This window comes from Mustela erminea, chromosome 9 (genome assembly GCF_009829155.1).
Source record: "Mustela erminea isolate mMusErm1 chromosome 9, mMusErm1.Pri, whole genome shotgun sequence".
Classification (NCBI taxonomy): domain Eukaryota; kingdom Metazoa; phylum Chordata; class Mammalia; order Carnivora; family Mustelidae; genus Mustela; species Mustela erminea.
Window position 1 is genome coordinate 68,832,253 of NC_045622.1, and position 25,112 is coordinate 68,857,364.

The following is a 25,112-nucleotide window of genomic DNA, read 5'->3' on the forward strand; positions in this document are numbered from 1 at the left end:
TTAAGCTCAAGCAGAAAACAAGACTCTGCAGTTCCAAGGGACTACGCATGAAATTTTAAGAAGGAAGGTAACAAAGACATTAAGTTTGATTCTCTCCAGAAATCACAAGCGTCAAAAGGAAAGTAAGTATTCTCACCATTATTATTAGGAACACCTTAAAATTGGTAAACTCATTAGTAAAAATAACAAAAATATCTCCCAGAAAGGGGTTATCCTCCATTTAGGACAGAGTTAAGGTAACTTTTATCATTTACTATTATAAAAAATACATAACTTTGATGTAAAAAGTAATTCACTTTTTATCTGTAGTTACTGGAAAGAAAAGACAAGATGCTCAACAGAATCATGGATAAGGAAGGAGTGCAAAGGATCACTAATTAAAACACTCCAAAAACATAAAGAAAGCAACAATTCTCTAGTTGTTAAACTGAATCAAGTCTTCAGTTATCTTTTCCTTAAGATAATCATTAAATTTATTCAAGAGAACATTTTAGAAACTAAAGTTCTGAGAGATGATAACCATTAAAGGCAAAACTTTGGTATGTTTTTTTTTTTCCTCACAAAGGAAGCAATCTTTCTCACTTCCATAAATATCAAAACATTATATCATAAAAACAATTTTACAGTGGACCTTTCTTTTCTATCCAACATGGATATAATGCAAGTCTAGTATACTCTATTCATCAGGTGCTTTAAATGAAGTAAATTTGGATGCAACAATCCTTTCTCATTAGCAAAGGCTATTTAAGGGAAATGTATTATGTCAGTTTTAGTCCGCATTTTTAATCCCTCACTTTAATAAATACTAATGGGGGATATAAATAATGATATTCCAAAAGTGATAAACTTTAAAAATATGTTCCTTAGTCACTTGATGATTCACCATGTTTTAGAGGAAATAATGGTAGAGAAACCTAGCTAAATCACACTTACAAAAGCAAATTTTTGTGCACAGATTATGGATTTACTGGGGGGGGGTGAGGGGATGTCTATTGTGATACTTATATTGACATGAGTATCTTGATTCATTTCTTCTCCCTTACATTTTCAATCCACTGACCCTTTAAAGATAGAAACTGGTAAATTGCTTACTTGACCTTACATTTAAACAGACTTTAAACCTACTTGACAGATTTAATAGCATGAAAGACTTCAAGCATCTTCTCAACAATAAGCATTCTCAGGTTGTCAAAGCGCTGAATGGCTTCACGAACAAACTCCAAGACATCAGCAGCTGCTGCTTCATTATTGTCACTAAGAAATTCCATTAACTGAAAGGGAAAAAAAAGAACAAGATAAAGAATTTTTTTAGGGTGCCTGGGTGGCTCGGTGGATTAAGCCGCTGCCTTCGGCTCAGGTCATGATCTCAGGGTCCTGGGATCGAGTCCCACATCGGGCTCTCTGCTCAGCAGGGAGCCTGCTTCCTCCTCTCTCTCTCTGCCTGCCTCTCTGCCTACTTGTGATCTCTCTCTGTCAAATAAATAAATAAAATCTTTAAAAAAAAAAAAAGAATTTTTAAAAAAGATTTATTTATTTATTTGAGAGAGAGTGAGGGACATGTGCACACAAGTCAGGGGAAGGGCAGAGGAAGAGGGAGAGAAAGAATTTCAAGCAGACCCTACACTGAGCACTGAGTCCTACATAGGACTCAATCTCGGGACCCTGAGATCATGACCTGAGCTGAAATCAAGAGTCAGATATCTAACTGACTGAGCCATCCAGGCACCCCGTAAGTTATACAGTTTTCAGAAAGAAAACTATCAAAGTTCTAAGAACTAAACAACTTTACAAAGAATATAGTAATTTTAAAACATAAAATCTAAGTTGAAAAACACACACTACTGTGTAAAGGAGGTCACAATGTCTTTTCTGGGTTTTGTGCAGCCAAGTTTACAACAAAAAAACTCACTACAAAACAAAAGCTGGAAATATGCAACTCAAAATAAATTAATTGGATACTTCTAAGTTGTAACTAAAAGTAAAATCATTTCAGAGAAAATCTGGGGTTCAAAGACAATATTTCAAATTACAGTAACATATCTCATCTATCTGACAGTGGCAGAAGCCAATGATTCTAAATATATGTATTTTTCTTATAACAAAAATCCTTCAACTTTAAAGAGGTAAAACTATTTTAAAGAAATACTTGTTTGTGCTACTGAATGATATCAATACATAGCATAATTTTACCATAGGTAACTGTAACAAACATCAATTATAATAATATGCGGAGGTATTTTTGTCATTATATTTTTGTGTGTTTACTTTTTTGATGAAGAAGTAAGAAAGAAGTCAGATTCTTTATTCTTCTGAACTTAAGGGTGAACAGAAAGATCACTTTTGACCACAAGATTTAGTAATTCTACTAGATAGTTTAACTGCTAAATAACTAAAACTTTATACTCCTTTAGAGAATTTCAAAATTAAAGTCATCAGAATTACATACCACAGGAATAACATTTGCAGCCATATCTGGAAATCGGACAGAACAGGAGTGCAATGTTCTCACAAGGAGTTGTCTGTATTTGTCAGTATCTTCATGCTCAGACACATTATTTGTTTTAATCACTTCCTTCTTCAAAACAATAACCAACTAAAGAACAAAGTAAAAATAAGTGGGAATTATACCATGTTTGGCCTGACAGCTTACAACGGTGCTGTCAGAGTTTTGTTTTACCTCTTCAACATTCCTAGAAGAGACGAGATCCAGTGCTAACTGCAGAGTTTTCTTGCGTACTTCTAAGTCTGGTGTGCTCAGTACTCTCAGGATATCCATAACCAGATCCTGAGAAAGAACAAGAAATCCAGAATTAACACCAACATTAAGAGAAAAAAAATCTTAACCACAGAATGGAGGGTTCTCACCATCACCACCTTAATTCTTCATCAATAATAAAATCACTGGTAGTGGAAAAACCAGGTATTTTGGGTATCCTGATATAACACGGTATGAAGTATGTATCACATATAATGCATTCAAACTGCAAATGTTTACTGTGACTCTATCAAGCTTTAGATCAAACTCATAGTTTATTGAAAATTCAGAAGTTAGAGAAACAAACTAAACGACACCACCGAAAAGTAATCAGAGGTATCTTCAAGGAGTGGCCTCTTACAGGACAATTGGTCTGGTCTCTTCAACAAGCCCATGTCATGAAAAAAATTACTGCTCCAATTGAAACATCAAAGTCATAGCCAGGTAAGATATACGGTCATGACTGGACAAACCAAACAAAGGGGTATTTCAGGGACACTTAGGGAAATCTGACTTTGGAGTTGGTACTGGATAATAAGAAACTATTAATTTTGGGGCGCCTGGGTGGCTCAGTTGGTTGAGTGACTGTCTTTGGCTCAGGTCATGATCATGGAGTCCCAGGACCGAGTCCCTCATCAGGCTCCCTGCTTGGCAGGGAGTCTGCGTCTCCCGCTGACTTCTCTCATGCTCTCTCTCTCTCAAATAAATAAAATCTTTAAAAAAAAAGAAAGAAAGAAAGAAACTAGGGGCGCCTGGGTGGCTTAGTGGGTTAAAGCTTCTGCCTTCGGCTCAGGTCATGATCCCAGGGTCCTGGGATCAAGCCCCACATCGGGCTCTCTGCTCCATGGGGAGCCTGCTTCCTCCTCTCTCTCTCTGCCTGCCTCTCTGCCTACCTGTGATCTCTGTCAAATAAATAAATTAAATCTTTAAAAAAAAAAAGAAAAAAAAAGATGGGGCGCCTGGGTGGCTCAGTGGGTTAAAGCCTCTGCCTTTAGCTCAGGTCATGATCTCAGGGTCCTGGGATATTTTTCATGGGGTGCCTGGGTGGCTCAGTGGATTAAAGCCTCTGCCTTCGGCTCAGGTCTTGATCCCAGGGTCCTGGGATCGAGCCCCACATGGGGATCTCTGCTCAGCAGGGAGCCTGCTTCCCTCTCTCTCTCTGCCTGCCTCTCTGCCTACTGGTGATCTCTGTCTGTCAAATAAATAAATAAATAAAATATTAAAAAAAAAAAAAAGAAATATTTTTCATGGCAAATTCTCTAAAAGGCTATGCTGACTCAAGAGTACACCTCAGTTGACCAAAATTTAAACTACCCAGTCTCCCAAGAATTTAAGTTAACCAAGATAGCAAGGCTTGAATGTTACCTCAATTTGAGAAAGATTTTATCTAGGATTTCTCTCTTTTAGATAACAGTTACCTGTAGTACTCGTTCATGGGCAGGATGCTCTTTTAATTCTATCAATCGATCCAGAACTATGAGTTTTACATTGTTGTCACTCTCCTTAATAATTAAATCAATGTAACACTGAGCAGCAGCCTATATAAAAAGAAGAAACATTTTAGGAACACATTAATCCACCTCAAGCACAGACCCTGAAAATAAGAAGAAAAAGAAAAAGCTTCCAAAGAAGCCAAAATACATTAGCTACCCCTGCACTAAAAGTTTATGCATTTTCCCCAAAGGAATGTGTCCCTCTGTTCCCTAAATTCTAATAAATCTCATTATTTTCAAGTTTAAAAAAGTTAAGAAGAATCACAAGTTGAAAGAATGAAAAGGGGTGGCTATAGACAGAAATACTAACAGTCAAAAATTAAGGGTTGAAGCTAAGGAACAAGGCAGAAAAAAGCAGACAGAGTATCCCCCCAAAATATAGCTATTGAGTATCTTTCAGTTTAGGTGCAAAGTCTAAATTTTCTGCATTATGGTACAGAAAAATCAGGACCACAAAGTCTGACCCTGACTCAGTAAAAGCATTAGACAAAGGAGCAAACCTGAAAGAGCTCCCAACAGCCAAAGCTGGAACAGTATGATAAATGAAACAAATAACGATAATGATTATAATACACAGAATAAAACAGCCATACTGATACGAAGAATGAAAGAAGGGCGGGTGGTAAAGGGACAGCTCTTCTTACAGGACTCCAGTTAATAAATGTATAATGACAGAAACAGAAAGTCATTATTAGAATAACACATCAATAACTGCTGTACAGAAATACTAAAATTAGTTGGTATAAGTTTGAGGAGAAATAACATATTTGCAGTTTCAAAGTGCCTTACTACGTTATTTACTGATTACAAAAGGAAAAATCATAACTCAACAGTGGAGAAATCTGGCAGGCATCACCTTAACCCACTGATCAAGGTTAACATCACTGACAGTATTCCAACATCATGTACACTCCATGATATATTACTTTGAGAAAGGCTCATCTCATCACTTCCATAGTATGCTTCCCCAAAATGCGTAACCTCAGTCTATCTGCCAGAAACCATTAGACAAACTCAAATTGAGGGACATTTTACAAACTGCCCTAGTATTCTTCCAAAGTGTTATGGTCATGAAAAACAAGAAAAGGCTTGAGAAAGTGGCACAGATAGGAGGAAACTAACACATGACAACGAAACACAAAATGTGGGAATCCTCGACTAAAATCCTGGTACAAAAAAAGGAGATTAGTGATAAAATCGGTGGAATTCAAGTAACATCTATAGTTTAGTTAACAATATTTGTTCCAGTGGTAATTCCTTAATTTTGACAATTACACAATTGCTATGAAGACACAAACATTATGGGAAGCTGGTGAAGGATAATGAGAAGTTTGTCCCATTTTTACACCTTTTGCTCTTTTGTTGTTCTGTAAGCCTAAATTTATTTCAAAATAAAAAGTTAAACAATTTTTTCTAAGTACTGGCAGGTAAAGCAATCAAGTCTCCTATTTATGCAAACTGGCTTTAAAGAACTATTCAGTCTCTGACTATATTAAGGGTTCCTCATGCAGTCTTGATACAATATATTAAAGAGAAAGCTAACATTCCATTATTGAAAATAGGCACTGTAAACTTTTTTTAATATCCATCATGTAGGATCCAAAATTCATTTTCCCAGATCTAGGTTTTAACATACTTATTACATGAGGATAGATCTTAAAATACCAGTATCATTCTCCAGAAACTAGAAATATTAGTATTCTCTGTCTTTCTCCCCCACATATATGTATAAAAGCAAGAAAGAAGAAAGATTGGACTATGTAAGGAATCCAATAATTTCACAATATTTATAAACTGTTATTTCTGTGCCAGGTAATGCCATGTAATCACAGGGTAAACTGCAATGCCACTAAGTCATTAAGCACTGGGGTTTAATGTATCTTTACTTAAATGTGTCTTTTTATGTGTCTGACTTCTGGTTTCCACTCAGGTCGTGATCTTGGGGTCCTGGGATTAAGCCCTGCCTTGAACTACACACTTCCCACAGGGTCTGCTTGAGATTCTCTCTCTCTCTCTCTCTGCCTCTCTCCTCCCCTGCATTCTCTCTCCCTCTCTCTCAAGTGATAAATAAATCTTTTTAAAAAGAGAACAAAATAATAAAAAAAAAAATAAATCTTAAGTGCTAAGACAGCATATCTATCATCTAATGGGCACCAAAAGAAATAAGCAGTACCTTGATTGCGGTGGGTGCACTGGAGAGTGTCACTAATGTTCCAGCAGCTTCATATTTCACAGCTGGGCTAGATGACTGCAACAAGTTATAGATGCAGCGAATGAAACGAGCCCTTTCTGATGGATTAGCGTGACAGACCTGGAGAAGAAAATATTTAGGTTTCAACGGACTCCAGGGACACTTGCTTTCACCACAGATCTTTTTTTAAATAGATGTCAGCTTAGATGCTAGTTTTCTTAATTTGAAAGCAAAGAACAATAAGTGCATCTGAAGATATCAGCCAATAGGAGATAAGACACTATGACTAGTAATTTCAGGAAGAAATAGGTTTTACTTCAGACAATTGTTACAGCTACTCATTCATTCATTTATTCAATCACAATTAATATTCTCATTCACAAAAAATTTTCAATAGTTTATAATAAAAGATATGCATACTATACACAACTGAAATAGAACAAGAAAATGTAAAGTAATAAAATCAATGACCAAGTGCATTAATATGGGTACTGTGATAGTATATTAAATTTGGTCCTAAAATTTTATTCTGGATGTCAGGTCAAAAAGGGAAACATGATGGATATCAACCTCAATACCTGATAAAAGGAAAATACCTGTTCTCAAAGCAAGAAAGATAACCCCTTTCTCAAGTACTACTACTTATTTATTTGGAATGATATTCCATACTGTGGAGACAACTAGAATTCCCTATGCGATCCTAAATATATTTTAATATCTTTACCTATGAAGCAAATATTCCTTATTCTTTCTTTTCTGAAGTTGGTTTTTCCATCAGATTTTCCTCTAACATATACACAGTCAAATCTCTTATTCAGGCATGACTCAAAAGCTGTTTCCTCTTGGGGCGCCTGGGTGGCTTAGTGGGTTGAGCCTCTGCCTTCAGCTCAGGTCATGGTCTCAGGGTCCTGGGATCGAGCCCCGCGTCGGGCTCCCTGCTCAGCGGGGAGCCTGCTTCCCCCTCTCTCTGCCTGCCTCTCTGCCTACTTGTGATCTCTGTCTGTCAAATAAATAAATAAAATCTTTAAAAAAAAAAAAAAAAGCTATTTCCCCTTACTGTAACGTGGACCCTGCTAGACAAAGAAGTTTCTGAATAGCAGAGAATCCCTACTTTGAAGAGCCTCAGCAGCATCTCTAAACCACACGATGAATTAAAAGGAACCATACATTCACAGATCTGGTTTCATTTTAAATGCCAAATCCAAATGACTGGCTCCTTGTGTTGAAAGGGGCCCTTTTCCTTTCAGAATCAAAGACAGCTGTAATCAGCAGTGTCTGCTGTGGGTACTTTGTTAATATTACCCTATTTAGTAAAGTCATTCCTGTTGTATATTTTTGTTGGCTTCCAATGTTATCAATACCAAAACAGGATGTTATTTACCTTTCATCAGAACATTAAGATGCAATCAATTCTTTCAAAGAACGTATCAAATTTAAATGTTGCCAAAAAAACACTTCATTTTAAAATACCAATCTCACCTAGTTTTATTAGACTTCCTATTAGTCAATGGCTGACAATGTCATACTGACATATTTAAAGTCTATTTTCTTTTACACACATGGAACACAGAAAGTATTTAAAGCTTTTCTCATTTGTTTATTTCCAAAGTAGTCTGGTGTGTACTCAAGAAAAGATTTTGAATTTTTTTCCAAAGCCTGATTCATAACCTACTCAGTTATTGAACATGCATAATGACTTCTCTGCTGCTGAATTGGGTCAAGCCATGAGTTTTTAACAGAAATCTTTAAGGAGGTTTATAAAAATTGGAAGTGCTTAAAAAACACAATAAACCAAAGGAAAGGGGGAAAAAAAAAAAGGCTTTCATAGACTATGTTTTAAAATATTTCTGGGGGCGCCTGGGTGGCTCGGTGGGTTGGGCTGCTGCCTTCGGCTCAGGTTATGATCTCAAGGTCCTGGGATCGAGTCCCACATTGGGCTCTCTGCTCAGCAGGGGGCCTGCTTCCCTTTCTCTCTCTCTGCCTGCTTCTCTGCCTACTTGTGATCTCAGTCTGTCAAATAAATAAATAAAATCTTTAAAAAAAAAAAAAAAAAAGAGTCTGCCTTCAGCTCAGGTCCTGATCCCAGGGCCCTGGGATTGGCCCACATCTGGCTCCCTGTTCATCAGGAAGCCTGCTTCTTCTCTTCTCATTCCCCCTGCTTGTGTTCCCTCTCTCACTGTGTCTCTCTCTGTCAAAAAAATTAATAAAATCTTTTAAAAAATAAATAAATATTTCTGCTATTAAAACATTCTCCTAGAATTAAGCAACATTCCAGAAAAAGACAATTTAACATTGTCTTAAACTCTTAAAGAGTATTTTACCCACTTTAGTCTTACCTTATAAATGAGTTCAACAATCACCAATTGAAGAATGTCTCCAAATGTCTGAACTTGATCAATGCAAGTACTTAGGTAATCCAAAGCTCGATCCTAACAAAATAAAAATATATTGATCAAACTCCACCTCATTCAATAAAAGGACTCAGACAGAGTACCCCTACAATCAAAACAAACCAGCTGTTTAGGATCATGGTTATTCCTGCTTCTAAGATTTAAAGAAAAATCTCAATGACACTTATATACTGAATGCTGACATAGAAAACTATGACCTCAACAATATCTCTACAGCAAAAGTATCAGGAAATTTTACTGAACTTTTTCTAATTATGCCCCCCATGTAGATAAAGAGCACAATACCAAATATATAGGTCAATAAAAACAACTGTACAAGAGGACAAAATATCCTGGCCCAAACAAGCAGCTTTCTAATAATCTTGTTCACAAAGATAAAATGACAGCATCTAGATTTCAGAGAAATGGACAGATTCTATATTTTTCAGTCTTCATGCATATTACTTCCCACATTTTGAGAATATTGGGCAGCAAAACTTCCAAGATTAGATGCCACCAAAGTATGCAGTCACTGCTGATCCATACACTTTAAGCACCAGCAGAGGCAGATGTAGAGTTGACACCAACTTAGGAAATTTGAAGAGCCTAGAAAGGATACTCACATACAACGAAGACAACGCTTCTTTCACAGACATGGCTCAGGGTGAACCCTATATAAAGCTACTACTTTTCTCTATTAAACAATTTTAGGTCTATACCAACATAAGGAAAAACTGGTTTAAACCCCAAAACAGAGTGCTACAAAATACGGCCATAATAATTTCATTCTGGGGACGCCTGGGTGGCTCAGTTGGTTAAGCAGCTGCCTTCGGCTCAGGTCATGATCCCAGCGTCCTGGGATCGAGTCCCACATCGGGCTCCTTGCTCAGCAGGGAGCCTGCTTCTCCCTCTGCCTCTGCCTGCCACTCTGTCTGCCTGTGCTCACTCTCTCTCCCTCTGATAAATAAATAAAATCTTTAAAAAATAATAATAATAATAATTTCATTCTGGAAAAACCACCAAGTGGCTATTATTATATATGTTTAAAATATCAAGTGCATATTAAGTTTAAAATATTAAGTATATACATAAGCAGTTGTCCGGAGAAAGATTAAGAAAATACTATTTTATATAAATTAAGTTCAAAAATCTAAAAAAACCCCAAAATACACAGTTGTTCTATAAACAAAATCACTGACTAAAAACTTGATTAGGTCTATGTAAATACTTTTAATTCTCATTTGAATACAGTCCTAAAAGTACTTTTTAGAAAGTTCATCACCTGATCTGCATGAATTAGCATCATAAATGCATTCCTTTTGCAACTTGCATCCTTCTCATTCACCAGAAAATCATGTATCAGTTCAGGAGCATCAGGAATAAGATGTTCAAAATTCCTTAAAATAAAACAGGTAATATTCATATTTAATAAAAACCTATTTGTTATTTTAGTAACTCCCTGGACACCTATAAAATTAATCTTTATCAAGCTTATATCTTCATTTATTATCAAATTAAGCATTAAGCATCTGCCTTCAGCTCAGGTCACAATCCCAGGGTCCTGGGATGGAGCCCCACCTCACCGCATTGGGTTCCCTGCTCAGGGGGAAGCCTGCTTCTCCCTCTCCCATTCCCTCTGCTTGTATTCCCTCTTTTAATGTCTCGTTCTCTCTGTCAGATAAATAAATACAATCTTAAAAAAAAAAAAGAATTATCAAGAATAAAAATAGTCCTTTGAATTGTATTAATTATGCATTATATTTACTCACTTACTTGCTAACTTACTTCCTATTCAGGAAATTTTTAAGTATTTGTTAACATACAGATTAATGAACCCCAGCTTAAAAATTGTCACCTGACTTCAACAATTATTAACTCATGGCCAATTCTGTTTCACCTATACCCCTGCCCACTTTTCCCCCCATATTATTTTGAAGCAAATCCCAGACTACTTACCACCTCTTCTATAAATATATCAACATATTATAATTGAGGATTCTTTCTTTTTAAAACAAATCACAATACCATTCTCATGCCTTAAAAAATGTAAAAATTCCTTAATATCATCATATACAGCGTTCAAACTTCCTGCTGCTTAATAAATGTCATAATTTTTGTGTATGCAGTCTAGTTTAAGTTCTGAAATTTGTGTAGTCTGTATGGTACTTTCAAAGAACTCCACATTATTAACCAGAATACCACCTCCCCGACAGATAACAAAATCTAATATAACAATAAGAGAACTGTGAAACAGAACAATCAACTCTTATAGTACAAAGATATTCGTAAAAGTTACATCCTATGTCTAAATAGATTGACACCAGTGATTATAAAAGCCAAGAATTCTAGCCTTATCTAACTGGGTTCTCTGAATCATTTTTAAAGTCCAAAATCTTCAGTTTTCCAAGAACAGGAATCAGTTAAGAACTGCAACCTTTCTAATTAAAAAGTTCCCTCCTTGAGCCCTCCTACACTGTTGGTAGGAATGCAAGGTGGTGCAGCCACTCCGGAAAACAGCATGGACGTTCCTCAAAATGTTGAAAATAGAGCTACCCTATGACCCAGCAATTGCACTACTGGGTATTTACCCTAAAGATACAAATGTAGTGATCCAAAGGGGCATGTGCACCCGAATGTTTATAGCAGCAATGTACACAATAGCCAAACTATGGAAAGAACCTAGATGTCCATCAACAGATGAATGGATAAAGAAGATGTGGTATATATATACAATGGAATACTATGCAGCCATCAAAAGAAATGAAATCTTGCCATTTGCAATGACGTGGTTGGAACTAGAGGGTATTACACTGAACGAAATAAGTCAATCAGAGAAAGACAATTATCGTATGATCTCTCTGATATGAGGAATTTGAGAGGCAGGGCGGAGGGTTGTTGGGGGTAGGGGAGGAAAAAATGAAACAAGATGGGATCCGGAGGGAGATAAACAATAAGAGACTCTTATTAATCTCACAAAACAAACCAAGGGTTGCTGGGGGTGGGAGGGCAGGGCTGGGTGGTTGGGTTATGAACATTGGGGAGGGTATGTGTTATGGTGAGTGCTGTGCAATGTGTAAGCCTGATGATTCACAGACCTGTACCTGTGGGGCAAATAATACATTGTATGTTAATAAAAATAATAAAAAAAAAGTTCCCTCAAGGCTTCTAAGGGTTAAAAGATAAGACCCACATTCCACATAAAGAGAATTCAAAAACAGGGTCAAAACTCAAAAGCTACAGGGCTAAGCAAGTTAACTAATTAAGTGGGCTTAAGTACTACAATTGAGAATGACAGGCACCGTAAACTGGAAAGTGTACAACTTATTTAAAGGGAGCTACTGTTAATTTCAGCATACTGTCATGCAGAAACTAGGACCCAGGGTTGCCAGATCTTTTCAATGTTGACAACATAATGATAATAAGAAAAAAAAAATTGTTCAGGCCAAACAAAATATTTTTGCAAGCTACATACAATCTGCAAGGAACTACTGTGGAAGCTCTAGTTTAAAAGAGTACACAATCCTCACAAAACTAAGACAAAGAAGTACCTTTATTTACCTATAGATTGTATAGATGGCCAAAACAGCATTTCTTCTAACATAGCTGTGTCGGTGCTCCAAACAAGCACGGATAGCTGGCATTAAAGGTTCTAACAATTCTGCTTCTTTCAATTTGCAAAGAAAACGAAGAGTGGATCCTCGAATAAATTCATTAGGATGCTGAAGATCCTGATAAAATTTAAATATGAAATGTTGAGTTCCAGCATTTTACAAAACACCACACAGTGATGTGTAAAATTTCTTATGAAAAAAAGAAAGTAGGTTTGTGGAAAAAGATCTACATTATCAGACAATTTCCTTCAGATTCCTGTCAATTTTTACTTATTACATCAATGTTTCATATTCTATGAGATACTGTTTTGTTTTGTTTTTTTTACTAGTAACATAAAAATGCATGGAAAATATGTCCAAAGAAAGTAACAATAAAACTTTTTACAATAGCTTTTCACAACTTCAGTTCCAATTATTGATAACTTAGATCTTATCCAAGATTTCATTTTAAAAATTAAAACAAATCCCATTCCACCAATTTTACAATTAAAATCAAAGCAATATTCAGAAATAACCATGGTTTGGTTTACCTTTCTGTATGCATCACATACAAGGATCATTTCATGTAAAAGTCTCCCATCTGGAGTTGTTTTAGGAACAATTTCCCAAAATACCAAAAGTAATTTTTTGATGGTATGATCCTGAAGAGGTAGCACAAAACGAATGATGGTCATCAAAAGTCCAGGAAGCTTTTCACCATTAAGAATCATAATGATTACTTTCTTTAAAGCTTCAGTCTTTGACTTCACATCTCCTTTTTCTGATTCAAAAAAAAAAAGGCACAATCATTTCAAAGAAAAATTCCTCAGGTTATTTTACAATTCACAAAGTAAAACATTTTCTCACTTTATCAGTAGTAATTGTAATAAAGACAGTGAAGAAAGTGACAAGGGTACTCCACCTAGTTCTACCATAAACAAGCTGAATGACTTTACAGAAGTCATTTATCTCTGAACCTTATGATACTTTACACAGAACATGAAGGCACTGGATTAGATCTCTGGTCCCTAACCCATGGAGTTAATGCAGAAGCCATGAATCTGTAGGTATACCAAATGATGCATGTCTCAAATACATACGTAGCTAGTTTTCACGGTGTAAATAGAGGCTGTTAGAATAAGTGCTTCTGAATTCAACATAGCTTTTAGTCAGTGGAAGTTACAACCACTACCATGAGGGGAAAACGGGGAAGATCAGTGGCTTTTTAACATTAGATCTTCAAACTCAAAAAGGCTGAGGGGAGGCCTGGGTGGCTCAGTTGGTTAAGCCTCTGCCTTCAGCTCAGATCATGATCCCAGGGTCCTGGGATCAAGTCCTGCATCGGGCTCCTTGCTCGGCGGGGAACCTGCTTCCCTCTCTGCCTCTGCCTGACACTCTGTCTACTTATGTTCTCTCTCTCTCTCTGACAAATAAATAAAATCTTTTAAAAAAATGTTAAAAAAGAAAAAAAGCTGGGAACTAATACAGTAAATCCAAAATCCCGTATTTCTACAGGCTATAAAACTGCAATGCTCACTTGGGCAGCACATAAACTAAAATTGGAACAGACTACAAAACTTCAGAATCTTTCTTAGGAAATCACCTAAAAAACTAGAAGAAAATTAAAATGTACTAGATGAGTAGCCATTATTTAGAATTAAGGATGACATATTTAAAGTACTAGTTTATTATTACTTAGCTTAAAGCAATTTATACTATAAACTATTTCATGCAACACAATCCATCATTTCATCACTATCACTGGAATCAAAGGCAGGAATGTAAGAGGCACGCACACCACTACAGCTGCTTAGATCACAGAAATAAACAAGTATCTAGGAGAGGGGAGGACACAGAGGGATGACGAAGTTTTTAATAATCTTAGAATTATCACGAGGAAAAGAAAAGAACTAGGAATACATTTCCAACAATTAGAGCTAAGTGGCTATCAAATGAAGAGCTCCTTGTTGTTGCCAAAGAGACAAGAGACTGTGAATGCCCAACTTATAGAGTTACAGAAAGGATTTAAGCTTTGGAATAATTATAGTGGGTAAATCAAAATTCCTTTCTAGCCCCCAAGGCTACATATCTATTACTAGCTTGGTATGATATTTTTACATATTGCAGAATAAGAGAACATTCTCAGGTTCTCAATTTGTGTTCAACTGAGAACACAGTAAGTGTTCTTGCCAAATTTATTCCACAAGGGTCAACATCTTTGTTTAAAACATACCACCTTCGGGGTGCCTGGGTGGCTTAGTCAGTTAAGTGTCTGCCTTCAGCTCAGGTCATGATCCCAGGGTCCTGGGATTGAGTCCTGCATCAGTGACCTGCACAGCGGGGAGCCTGCTTCTCCCTCTATCTCTGCCAGCAGCTCCCCCTGCTTGTGTACACTCTCTCTCTCTGCCAAATAAATTCTTTAAAAATCTTAAAAAAATAAAAATAAAAAACAAAACACACCACCTTCTCGTGCATCTCTCCTTGCTTCAGAATATTATATCTCCTGCTACATATGAAAAAAATTGGTGTTGCCATATTAAATCAAGAAACTACTGGGGGTGGGGGCGCCTGGGTGGCTCAGTGGGTTAAAGCCTCTGCCTTCAGCTCAAGTCATGATCCCAGTGTCCTGGGATCATGCCTTCAGCTCAAGTCATGATCCCAGTGTCCTGGGATCGAGCCCCGCATGGGGCTCTCTGCTCAGCAGGGAACCTGCTTCTGCCTATCTCTCTGCCTACTAGTGATCTCTGCCCATCAAATAAATAAATAAAATCTTTAAAAAAAAAAAAATTGGGGGTGTCCGGGTGGCTCAGTTGGTTAAATGTCTACCTTTAACTCAGGTCAACATCCCAGAGTCCTGGCCTGGGATCAATTCCTGCACCTGGCTCCTTGCTCCACTGGGAGCCTGCTTCTAACCCACCCCGACGCCTCCCCCGGGTCCTGTGTGCTCACTCTATCTCAAATACATATATAAAATTTTTTAAAAAACTGTAAAATGATGAACTATTAACCTGTGCAAACAATTACAAAGCATCAGGAAGGTGACAGCAGCCGATAGCAGTTAACTATTTAATAAGACAGACTGGCAAAGTTTTAAGTGGCTAAAGTTGTATTTGCTGAGCCTCAACAGGTTTTCTTATCTTTGTCCTGAGCTCCCTTTCTGAATATTTAAAAAAAAAAAAAAAAAAAAAAAGTCTTTTCTTCCTAATCTGTTTGATAGCATAAAAAACACAAATTCCAAAAGGCATAAAATTGTGTCATTATAATGCCAATGTCTTCTTCTGTTCCAGTTTTTACTACTTTTCCCAAATCAGCAAATCCTAAGAATTTAGCAGGATAAAGCTCCATTTGTAACTACATGTTAAAAAGTTATAGAAGTTGCACAGAAAACTTGTAAAAAATCTGTACCATTTAGAATTCATGCCCTCTTAGCCCTAATTTCTATTCCAACAATTCAAACTGAGTTGAAGGATGCTTTTTTCCTACATCTTCAAAATTTTCAGAACTTCTTTTCTTCCATGAACACTACTAAAAATACGGAAGGGGCACCTGGGTGGCTCACTGGGTTAAAGCCTCTGCCTTCGGCTCAGGTCATGATCCCAGGGATCCCTGGGATCAAGCCCCGCATCACACTGGGAGCCTGCTTCCCCTTCTCTCTGCCTGACTCTCTGCCTACTTGTAATCTCTGTCTGTCAAATAAATTAAAAAATCTTTAAAAATAAATAAATAAAAATAAAAATATGGAAAATTTCAAATATTAATTCAATTCGCCAAAATCTACCAAGTAACTCCTACTGGGATCAAGCGTACATGCTCTGGGGGTGCCTGGGTGGCTCAGTGGGTTAAAGCCTCTGCCTTTGGCTCAGGTCATGATTTCAGGGTCCTGGGATGGAGCCCCACATTGGGCTCTCTGTTCAGCAGGGAGCCTGCTTCCCCCTCTTTCTCTGCCTGCCTCTCTGCCTACTTGTGATGTCTCTCTGTCAAATAAATAAATAAATAAAAATCCTAACCAAAAAAAAAAAAAAAAAAAAAAAAAGTACATGCTCTGCCCACTGAAACAGCCAAGTGTCCTGAAAACTTTTAAATTATAAGAAAGAAATAGTAATCAAGTTTATTCATTAATGTGCATTTCATTCTACTGTCATACATAAACACATACACACACACAAAAAGAACTATCTGTGGCTTTGGTATATAGGGCTATAGGTTTAAGTGACATAAAGGAGTGTCTCTTTTTCCTTCTCTAAAAGTGGATCTCAATAGAAACCGAGTTATTGAGAAGCCTAAAATCAGGAGATAATTCTATTATTTCTGATTAAAACGTGGGAACAGGCAAGTAAAATACTGTCTCCTTTCAAATGGCAAACTACCTTCTAAAAGGATACTTTAAAGACCTGAAGCATAATTTTCACTCTTCTTTGTTTTAAACAGTAGTTACTATTTAAGTAAAACTTATTTTTAGCAGTTCAATGAAACAAGAATCATTATTTTGGAATGTGTGTTACTTTGGAAAAAATGTTTTTCACAGAATCACTCACAAAAAGGATACCGAGTATACACTTTTAAAATCCAGAAATATACTTGTTTTCGTTTTGTAATAAATGCTTTAAAAAAGCTTAAACCTTTTTAAACCTCAAATGCTCAAAAAGCTTAAAACTTTCCAGAAAACACAGGCATATTCCAAGTTCAATAGGTGGCAAACCCAAAGAACAAAGTTATTTTGGTTTTACAAGCTAAGTAATAAGAAGTTAAGTACACAAAGGAACTGAAACATTCAAATACACATTCTCAACCTGTTACCTGCAAAGAACTGTCAGCTACACTTAAGCATAATATATTAAACTATACAAGCCATTATGTTATCGTGAGGAATATCTAACAACTAAACTACTATATTTCTTTAGCTTTACTAAGCTGAGATGTTGTTTTATTTCCAAAAACCAACACTGCGAGTCTAAATGTAACAAGTTTTCTTTTTCTAGATTTTATTTCTTTGAGAGAGACAGCCAGAGAGAGAGAGCAGGAGCAGAGCAGAGGGTCAGAAGGAGCAGGAGACTCCCAACTGAGCAGGGAGTCTGAAGTGGGGCTCAATCCCAGGACCCTGGGATCATGACCTTAGTTAGCAGAAGGAAGACGCTTAACTGACCAACCACCCAGGCGCCCCAGGTTTTAATTTTTATCAAGACCCAAGTTCTGGGGTGCCTGGGTAGCTCAGTCTGTTGGGCATCTGCCTTCAGCTCAGATCATGACCACAATGTGGAATGGATCCTCACACTGGGCTCCCTGCCTAGCCGGGAGCCTGCTTCTCCCTCTCCATCTTCCTGCCTACTTGTGCCCTCTATCAAAGAAATAAATAAAATCTTAAAAAAAAAAAATCAAAGTTCTACTTAAGAGATTCTAGAAAAAAAGTATTTAGACAAAAATTAAGTATTTCTAATTACAAAGAAACTTGTAATGGAAATGAGCCTTTTATTTTCATTTTTTCCTCCATTTAATTTTCAAAATATCATCAGAGTTTACCTAGATCATTTTTTAAGCTAATTTCAGATGGTGGTTCTGAATCCATGGGCACGTTAATTAACGTATAGCACACGTTCTCGGCAGCCGTCATGGTTTCCGGATATAATCAAACCTCGATACAAGATTCAAGGATGATAGATGCCAGAATATCTAGAAAAATAGAACGATATCATTACAAGTAAACACACACACACACACACACACACACACACACACACACACACAACCAGTAACTATCATGATCTTTACTGTCTAAAGTTCATTGAGTCTGGCTGAGTTTTAAAGTACTAGAAGGGTAAGGTCAATTCATACTGTGTCCCATAAAAATAATGCCTAATATGATAAAAGACACGCTTGTCTACCTCGGTCTTAGGATATTATCTCCCACCCCACAACCCCGCCTAGGGCTTGAGAATGCCGTACTGCACACTAAGGCCCACAGTACAGTGACAGTCCCCCAGTCCCGCCCAACCGTGTAACAGAACAATGATTTTTAAACATAACACACAATCTGAACTGCTCAAATAAGAGACCCTGTGCACGAAAACACAGCTAAAAACCTTACAACATTTTCTTGTTCATGGGTGGACCCGACTGTGTGTCGGTCGGTCAATCAGTGCGCTGCACCCCCATCCCCTTCTGTCCCTCCAGCAAAGCAGCCCCGGCCCGGAATAATGAACCCCTGGGCCCTAGGAGGGCTCAGACTCCTGGCCAGTATGCAAGACCGGGAAGGGGCGTTCGGCCCAGAGCTTCCCAGCCCCCCGTTCTACTTCGCCAGGCCCGGACGCGAGCGGCCTAGTCGCTCCTCTTCCGCATGTTCCCGCCGGAGAGCTGGTACCTCCGACCCAGCCCAGCCCAGCCCAGCACGCCTCCGGGATTGGGGGCTCTGGGCCCGCTACCTGGCTCCAAGGGGCGGCAGCTAGGGCAACGGTGGGACCGTCGACTGCGGCTCCAACCCGCAGCAGCAGCCGCTGCTCCGCACAGTCCTCGGCTGACGTGGAAGGGGGTGGGGTGACGAGGCCAAGCCACCTAGCCCCTACGGCAACTCAGAGAGGCCAAGTTTTCTCCGTCCTGCGCCTGCGTTCTGCAAGTATGCTCAAGTTTCTTCCTTCCAGTCCGCGGCAGTTTTAGGTGGCAGGGGCATCTGGGAAAGCTTAAAAAGCTTACGTTCCTTTTCTAGCTCACCCGCTAATAAACAGGGACTGTAACTAATTACTATTTGGGAGAGTCACTTCAGTTCTTCAAATAAGTGAGACTAGATTTTATGAAGATCCATTTCAGTTCTTAACCTCTCCAGGAATCTCGGTTTCTGCCTTTGCAGTTAGGCTGGGGTTGCTGGGACATCGGCGCTTTATTTCAAGATCCTTTCTGAGCATCCAAGAAGTTTACATACATACATACATACATACATACATACATACATTTATTTGCAAAAAGGGAGATTGACCTCACTATTTTAAAAAGATTTTACCTTTCTCCAAAAACCCAATTGTTGCAGCTACTAATAACCATAGCACCCTCGGAATTGTTCTTGAGGTTCCATATGCTCCCACGCAGACCTCCCCCTCAAAAACTTTTCTGGCCAATTGTTATTAAAAAAATTTTTTTTTGAAGCCTTGAACAAAACACTGTGAATAAAAGACATCTGACAGAACTCACCCTTAACAGGTACATACTTCATTAGGAACATAGAAAAAATACTGTCTCACATATCTAGAATCCAGCTAATTGAGATTTCTTCTCTTCTAAAAAGAACCATCAAGCAAAGTATAAATTCTTTGAGCACCCAAAATATATCACAAAGGCCATTAGTTCACATCATGTTCTAAGAATGTTCTTCAAATCCTATGTACTGATTAAAAAAAACCAAAACTTTTTATCTTGAAATAATTACAGATACAGAGATCCCATATACTCTTCCCCTAGTTTCTCCCAACTAGGGAGAAAATTAACATTTTGTGTACAGTTCAATATCAAATGCAAGAAATTGACATTGATATAATTTACTCCTCATTCAGGTTCACCAGTTTTACATACAGTCACTTCTGCATTTAGTTCTAGGTAATTTTACCATGTTTGGATTCATGTGACCATGGGGCACCTGGGTGGCTCAGTGGGTTGAGCCTCTGCCTTCGGCTCAGGTCATGATTTCAGGGTTCTGGGATCGAGCCCCAAATTGGACTCTCTGCTTGGCAGGGCGTCTGCTTTCCCCTCTTTCTCTGCATGCCTCTCTGCCTACCTGTGATCTCTCTCTGTCAAATAAATAAATAAAATCTTAAAAAAAAAAAAAAGCTCTTCAGCTCATGTCATGATCTCAGGCTCCTGGGATCAACCCCCCACAGCGGGCTCTCTGCTCAGCAGGAGCCCGCTTCCCCCTCTCTCTGCCTGTGTCTCTGCCTACTTGTGATCTTTGTCTCTCTGTCAAATAAATAAATAAAATCTTAAAAAAAATAGATTTATGTGACCACCACCAGGCATGATACAGAACAATTTCAAGGATCCTTCCTGCTATCCTTTTATGGTCACAGCCACTTCCCTCCTCACCCCCCCGGCAACTACTAAGCTGTTTGTTCATATCTCTGTAATTTTGTCAAAGATGTAATGTATATTAACTGTACAATGTAACTACAGAGATTGTATTTTCATGCAACATAATTCCCTTGAGATGAACCTAAGATGTGTATACAACTGGTTGTTTCACTTCTGTGTATTCATAAATTTTACAAGAACTGTATCTGGTTTCCAAGCCCACTTATCAAGAAGGAACAATCTGTTGGTGTGAAATGAGACCCCCAAAAGCATAAAAACTGGACTTAGCAATAACAAAGCTCAGCAGTTTAGAGCCACCATAATGCAGGACCAACCACACCCACTTCAATTGCCCTGGAGGCTCATTGTGTTACAGAAGAAAAAAAAATTTAAGATTTTATTTATTTATTTGACAGAGGGAGACAGTAAAAGAAGGAACACAAGAAGGGGGAGTGGGAGGGAGAAGCAGGTTTCCCACTGAGCAAGGGGCCCAATGAAGGGCTCGGTGGATCCCTACACCCTGGGATCTTGACCTGAGCTGAAGGCAGATGCTTAACGACAGCCACCCACAGGCGCACCTACAGAAGAAAATTTAAATTATCATGACCAAGTCATTAAGGAAACTATTAAGTATGAAAAGAAGACAAGACATAGTACATTTTATAAAACCTCATTTTAGGTCTGCACTTAAAATGTCATTGGCAGTGCATATACATTGTTGTGTACTCTTTTTTTTTTTTTTTAAGATTTTATTTATTTGACACAGAGAGAGAGAGAGAGAGCACAAGCAGGAGGAGCGGCAGGCAGAAGGAAAGGAAGAAGCAGGTTCCTCGAGGAGCAGGGAACCTAATGCGGGGTTCGATCCCAGGACCCTGAGACCATGACCTAAGCCGAAGGCAGATGCTTAACCCACTGAGCCACCCAGCTGCCCCACATTGTTGTATATTAAATACAGAGCTTATTCCATAGATCAGGACCTTATATACCTGATTTCCTCCTGACTTATTTTTTTTTTTTAAAGATTTTATTTATTTATTGGACAGAGAGAGAGATCACAAGTAGGCAGAGAGGCAGGCAGAGAGAGAGGAGGAAGCAGGCTCCCTGCTGAGCAGAGAGCCCGATGCGGGGCTCGATCCCAGGACCCTGAGATCATGACCCGAGCCGAAGGCAGCGGCTTAACCCACTGAGCCACCCAGGCGCCCCTCCTCCTGACTTATAATATGCACCTTGTTTTGGGTCTTGTTTTTACTCTAGTATATAATTCTAGTATATAATAAAATCATTTTGAATGCTTTTTCCTTTTTTTAAGTTTTTGTTTTTGTTGTTGTTTTTGAGAGAGGGAGAACGCAAGAACGGGGGAGGGGTAGAGGGAGAGGATCTGAAGCAGACTCCCCACTGAGCGGAGAAGCCCCAGTTGGGAGTTTGAACTCATGACCCTGAGATCATTACCTGAGCTGAAATGAAGAGTCTGACTGAGCCACCTAGGTACCCCTCATTTTGAATGCTTTTTTTTTTTTTTTAAGTTTTTATTTATTTGACACAGAGAGAGTGAGTCTAAGAGGGAGAATACAAACAGACAGAGAGGCAGGCAGAGAAAGAGAGAGAAGCAGGCCCCTGCTGAGCAGAGAGCCAGAAACAGGGCTGAATCCCAGGACCCTGGGATCATGAGCTGAGCCAAAGATAGACGCTTAACCGACTAAGACACCAAGGTGGCCCCCCCACCTTTTTTCCCCCAAAGATTTAATGCTTTCTAACTTTAAGTTGAGAGCAAAAGCCTTGTCATATACCTAGAATCATAAAAATGTAAGTGTCTAGGAAATCAAAGCCTAGAGAAAAGGAACTTGTCCTCATATCACAAAATGGTCAAACATTGAAAAAGCTGGAATTAGAACCTGAATCCTGTCACCTACTTTACTGCCTCTTATTATTATTTTTTTTAAAGATTTTATTTATTTATTTGACAGCGAGAGATCACAAGTAGGCAGAGAGGCAGGCAGAGGAGAGGAAGGGAAGGAAGCAGGCTCCCTGCCGAGCAGAGAGCCCGATGCGGGACTCGATCCCAGGACCCTGAGATCATGACCTGAGCCGAAGGCAGAGGCTTTAACCCTCTGAGCCACCCAGGCGCCCCAACTGCCTCTTATTTTTTAACCATGAGTTCTTCAAAGCTGCACCTATAGATGCCTAATAAATTCCAGATGAATTAAATATTTTTATATCAGTGATAGGTTTAATGAGAGATTATTAGGGATTTGTTTATCATTATTTAACACAGATTAAACAGAATAACTAAAGATAACACACTAGACAAAACAACAATGGAAATGCTTCACAAAGAACTCTGTACAGACAGTGGAGTTGATTGAATCTTATTGGGGTGGAAGGGATTTTAAGTTCTAAGGTCAGTGTATAAGACTAACATCATATATTAAAAAGATTACTAAGGGAGCGCTGTGTGGCTCACAGTTAAGCCTCTGCCTTTGGCTCAGGTCATGATCCCGCATCCTGGGATTGAGCCTTGCAACCCTGCAATGGGCTCCTTGCTCCGCAGAGAGTCTGCTTCTCCCTCTCCCTGCCGCTTCCCCTACTTGTGCTCTCTCTCTCTGTCAAAGAAATAAATAAAATCCTTAAAAAAAAAAAAAAAAAAGAAAAAAGATTACTAAGGGGCTCCTGGGTGGCTCAGTTGCTTAGGTGTCTGTCTGCCTTTGGCTCAGGTCATGATCTGTGGGTCTTAGGATCTAACTCTACATCAGGCCCCATGCTCTGTGGGGCTCTGCTTTTTGCTCTCCCTCTACGGTCCTGTGTTCATACCCTCTGTTTCAAATAAATGAAATCTTTACAAAAATAAAAATAAAAAGATTACTAAAACTGGCTCTGAGGGATGACTTTTTTTCCCCCAGCTGAGTGCCAGTCAAGTAATTTGTTTGCATTTAGGGAACAGATACAAAATGTTACACATTATCTTTAAACAACAGAATCACCCAACAAGACAAGAGGCTCATACAATGCTAGGCACAGAGAAAGAGACTTGCCTGAGGCTTTAAAGAAATTATGAAATTTCCCACTTATGTTCCCTCCTCCAGACAATAAGAGCCATTGAGTGTGAAGGCGGGTGGGACTCCTCCCTTCCATTCACTTTGTGTGTGGAAGTTGCACATGCTCAAGCCAACTTCTATGGTAGGTAAAATGGCCACATGGTCTTTATGGCCTCATCCCAAGCTCCAATGCCCGTTCCTGGGTCTACTTCCAGAATAAAGACCCAACACCTCACACATTCCTGTGTTTAGTCAGGTCTTTCTCTCAACAAGATTGCCAAAGTTTGTCTTAGCACTTTACCTTCAAGAAGTGAGAGAGATTTAAATCTACTAACACTTTTAAACTTTTTTGGCAATCTGTAGGGCACTTGGCTGGCTCCATCAGTGGAGCATGTGACTCTTGGTCTTGGGCTTGTAGGTTCAAGCCCTACACTGGGTGTAGAGATTACTTAAAATATTATTTTTTAAATATTTTATTTGAGAGAGAGAGGGAGCACAAGCAGGGGGAGTGGCAGGCAGACAGGGAGAAGAAGCAGGCTCTAGCTCAACAGGAAGCATCATGTGGGGCTTGATCCCAGGATGTTGGGACCACAACCTGAGCCAAAGGCAGACACTTAACCAACTGAGCCACGCAGGTGCCCCCAAAATAAAATCTTTAAATAAAAATAAATTTTGGGCAATTTAGAAAAAAAATAAACTAATATTTTATGAATTTTAGAGTGTATAAGGTATTTTCACATAAAGTTTCCCATTTTACCTTTAAAATAATTCTCCAAACTGCAACTAATTAGTAGAATTAGATCTAAAATCCAAGTTCCCTAACTACAAATGAACTGTTCTTCTCTAGAACAATAGGAATCTTAGGAAATAAAAAATTCCGCAAGGTTCCTAAGCAGCAAAATTTTGGAGTGTTTGGAGTAAATCAGATTTCCTCGAATTTCATTTTACATGGCCTAAGATAAAAATTGTATTGCAGTATCAGGATACACCACTCACAAAAATAATGGAAGGCAGTCTAAAGATTACGCCAGAGTGGGGCTGGACATGATAAGAGGAAATGATGGTTTGGAATTAAAACCCCTTTTGTCATTTTTGCAAAAGTTCCCTACACTGAGACCAGTGCTATCACTACTGCCATCTGCTGGTTGTAATGAAAAACCATTCATGGTTTCTCAGGTTTTAGTAAGAATCTCCAGAGTTGGGGTGCCTGGGTGGCTCAGTGGGTTAAAGCCTGTCTTCAGCTGGGGTCTTGATCTCGGGGTCCTGGGATCGAGCCCCACATCTTGCTTTCTGCTCAGCGGGGAGCCTGCTTCCTCCTCTCTCTCTGCTTGCCTCTCTGCCTACTTGTGACTCTCTGTCAAATAAATAAATAAAATCTTAAAAAAAAAAAATCTCCAGGGTTGAACCCTGCAATTTGTATTCTGAACCAAATCTCCATGGATTCTCATGTAGCCAGTCCATACCTAGGGGATTGGTATAAGGCTGTGATAGATAAGAGGTACTATTTTTCCCCATCACTAAACCTAAGGCAAATTAATTTGGCAAACACAGCAGACGACCAGTTGTAATCTCATTACTATTTATAGTTGAAGCTACTTAAAAAACAAAAACCCAA

The 25,112-nt window shown here is 38.6% G+C and overlaps 1 protein-coding gene across 1 annotated transcript in view; it reads right to left on the reverse strand.

The window, feature by feature from the left end:
- The window catches only part of COPB1 (COPI coat complex subunit beta 1), a 40,042-nt gene extending 21,084 nt beyond the window's left edge, over nt 1–18,958 (reverse strand). Inside the window, exons 1-11 of the mRNA XM_032358157.1 lie at nt 18,836–18,958; nt 17,937–18,086; nt 12,971–13,200; nt 12,388–12,557; nt 10,112–10,226; nt 8,776–8,868; nt 6,422–6,559; nt 4,174–4,293; nt 2,678–2,785; nt 2,447–2,593; nt 1,126–1,271 (exon numbers count right to left, since the gene is read on the reverse strand). Coding sequence (XP_032214048.1) covers nt 1,126–1,271; nt 2,447–2,593; nt 2,678–2,785; nt 4,174–4,293; nt 6,422–6,559; nt 8,776–8,868; nt 10,112–10,226; nt 12,388–12,557; nt 12,971–13,200; nt 17,937–18,027 — 1,358 coding nt within the window. The 5' untranslated portion in view covers nt 18,028–18,086; nt 18,836–18,958. The remainder of the gene's footprint in view (nt 1–1,125; nt 1,272–2,446; nt 2,594–2,677; nt 2,786–4,173; nt 4,294–6,421; nt 6,560–8,775; nt 8,869–10,111; nt 10,227–12,387; nt 12,558–12,970; nt 13,201–17,936; nt 18,087–18,835) is intronic.
- Nucleotides 18,959–25,112: the final 6,154 nt, after the last annotated feature.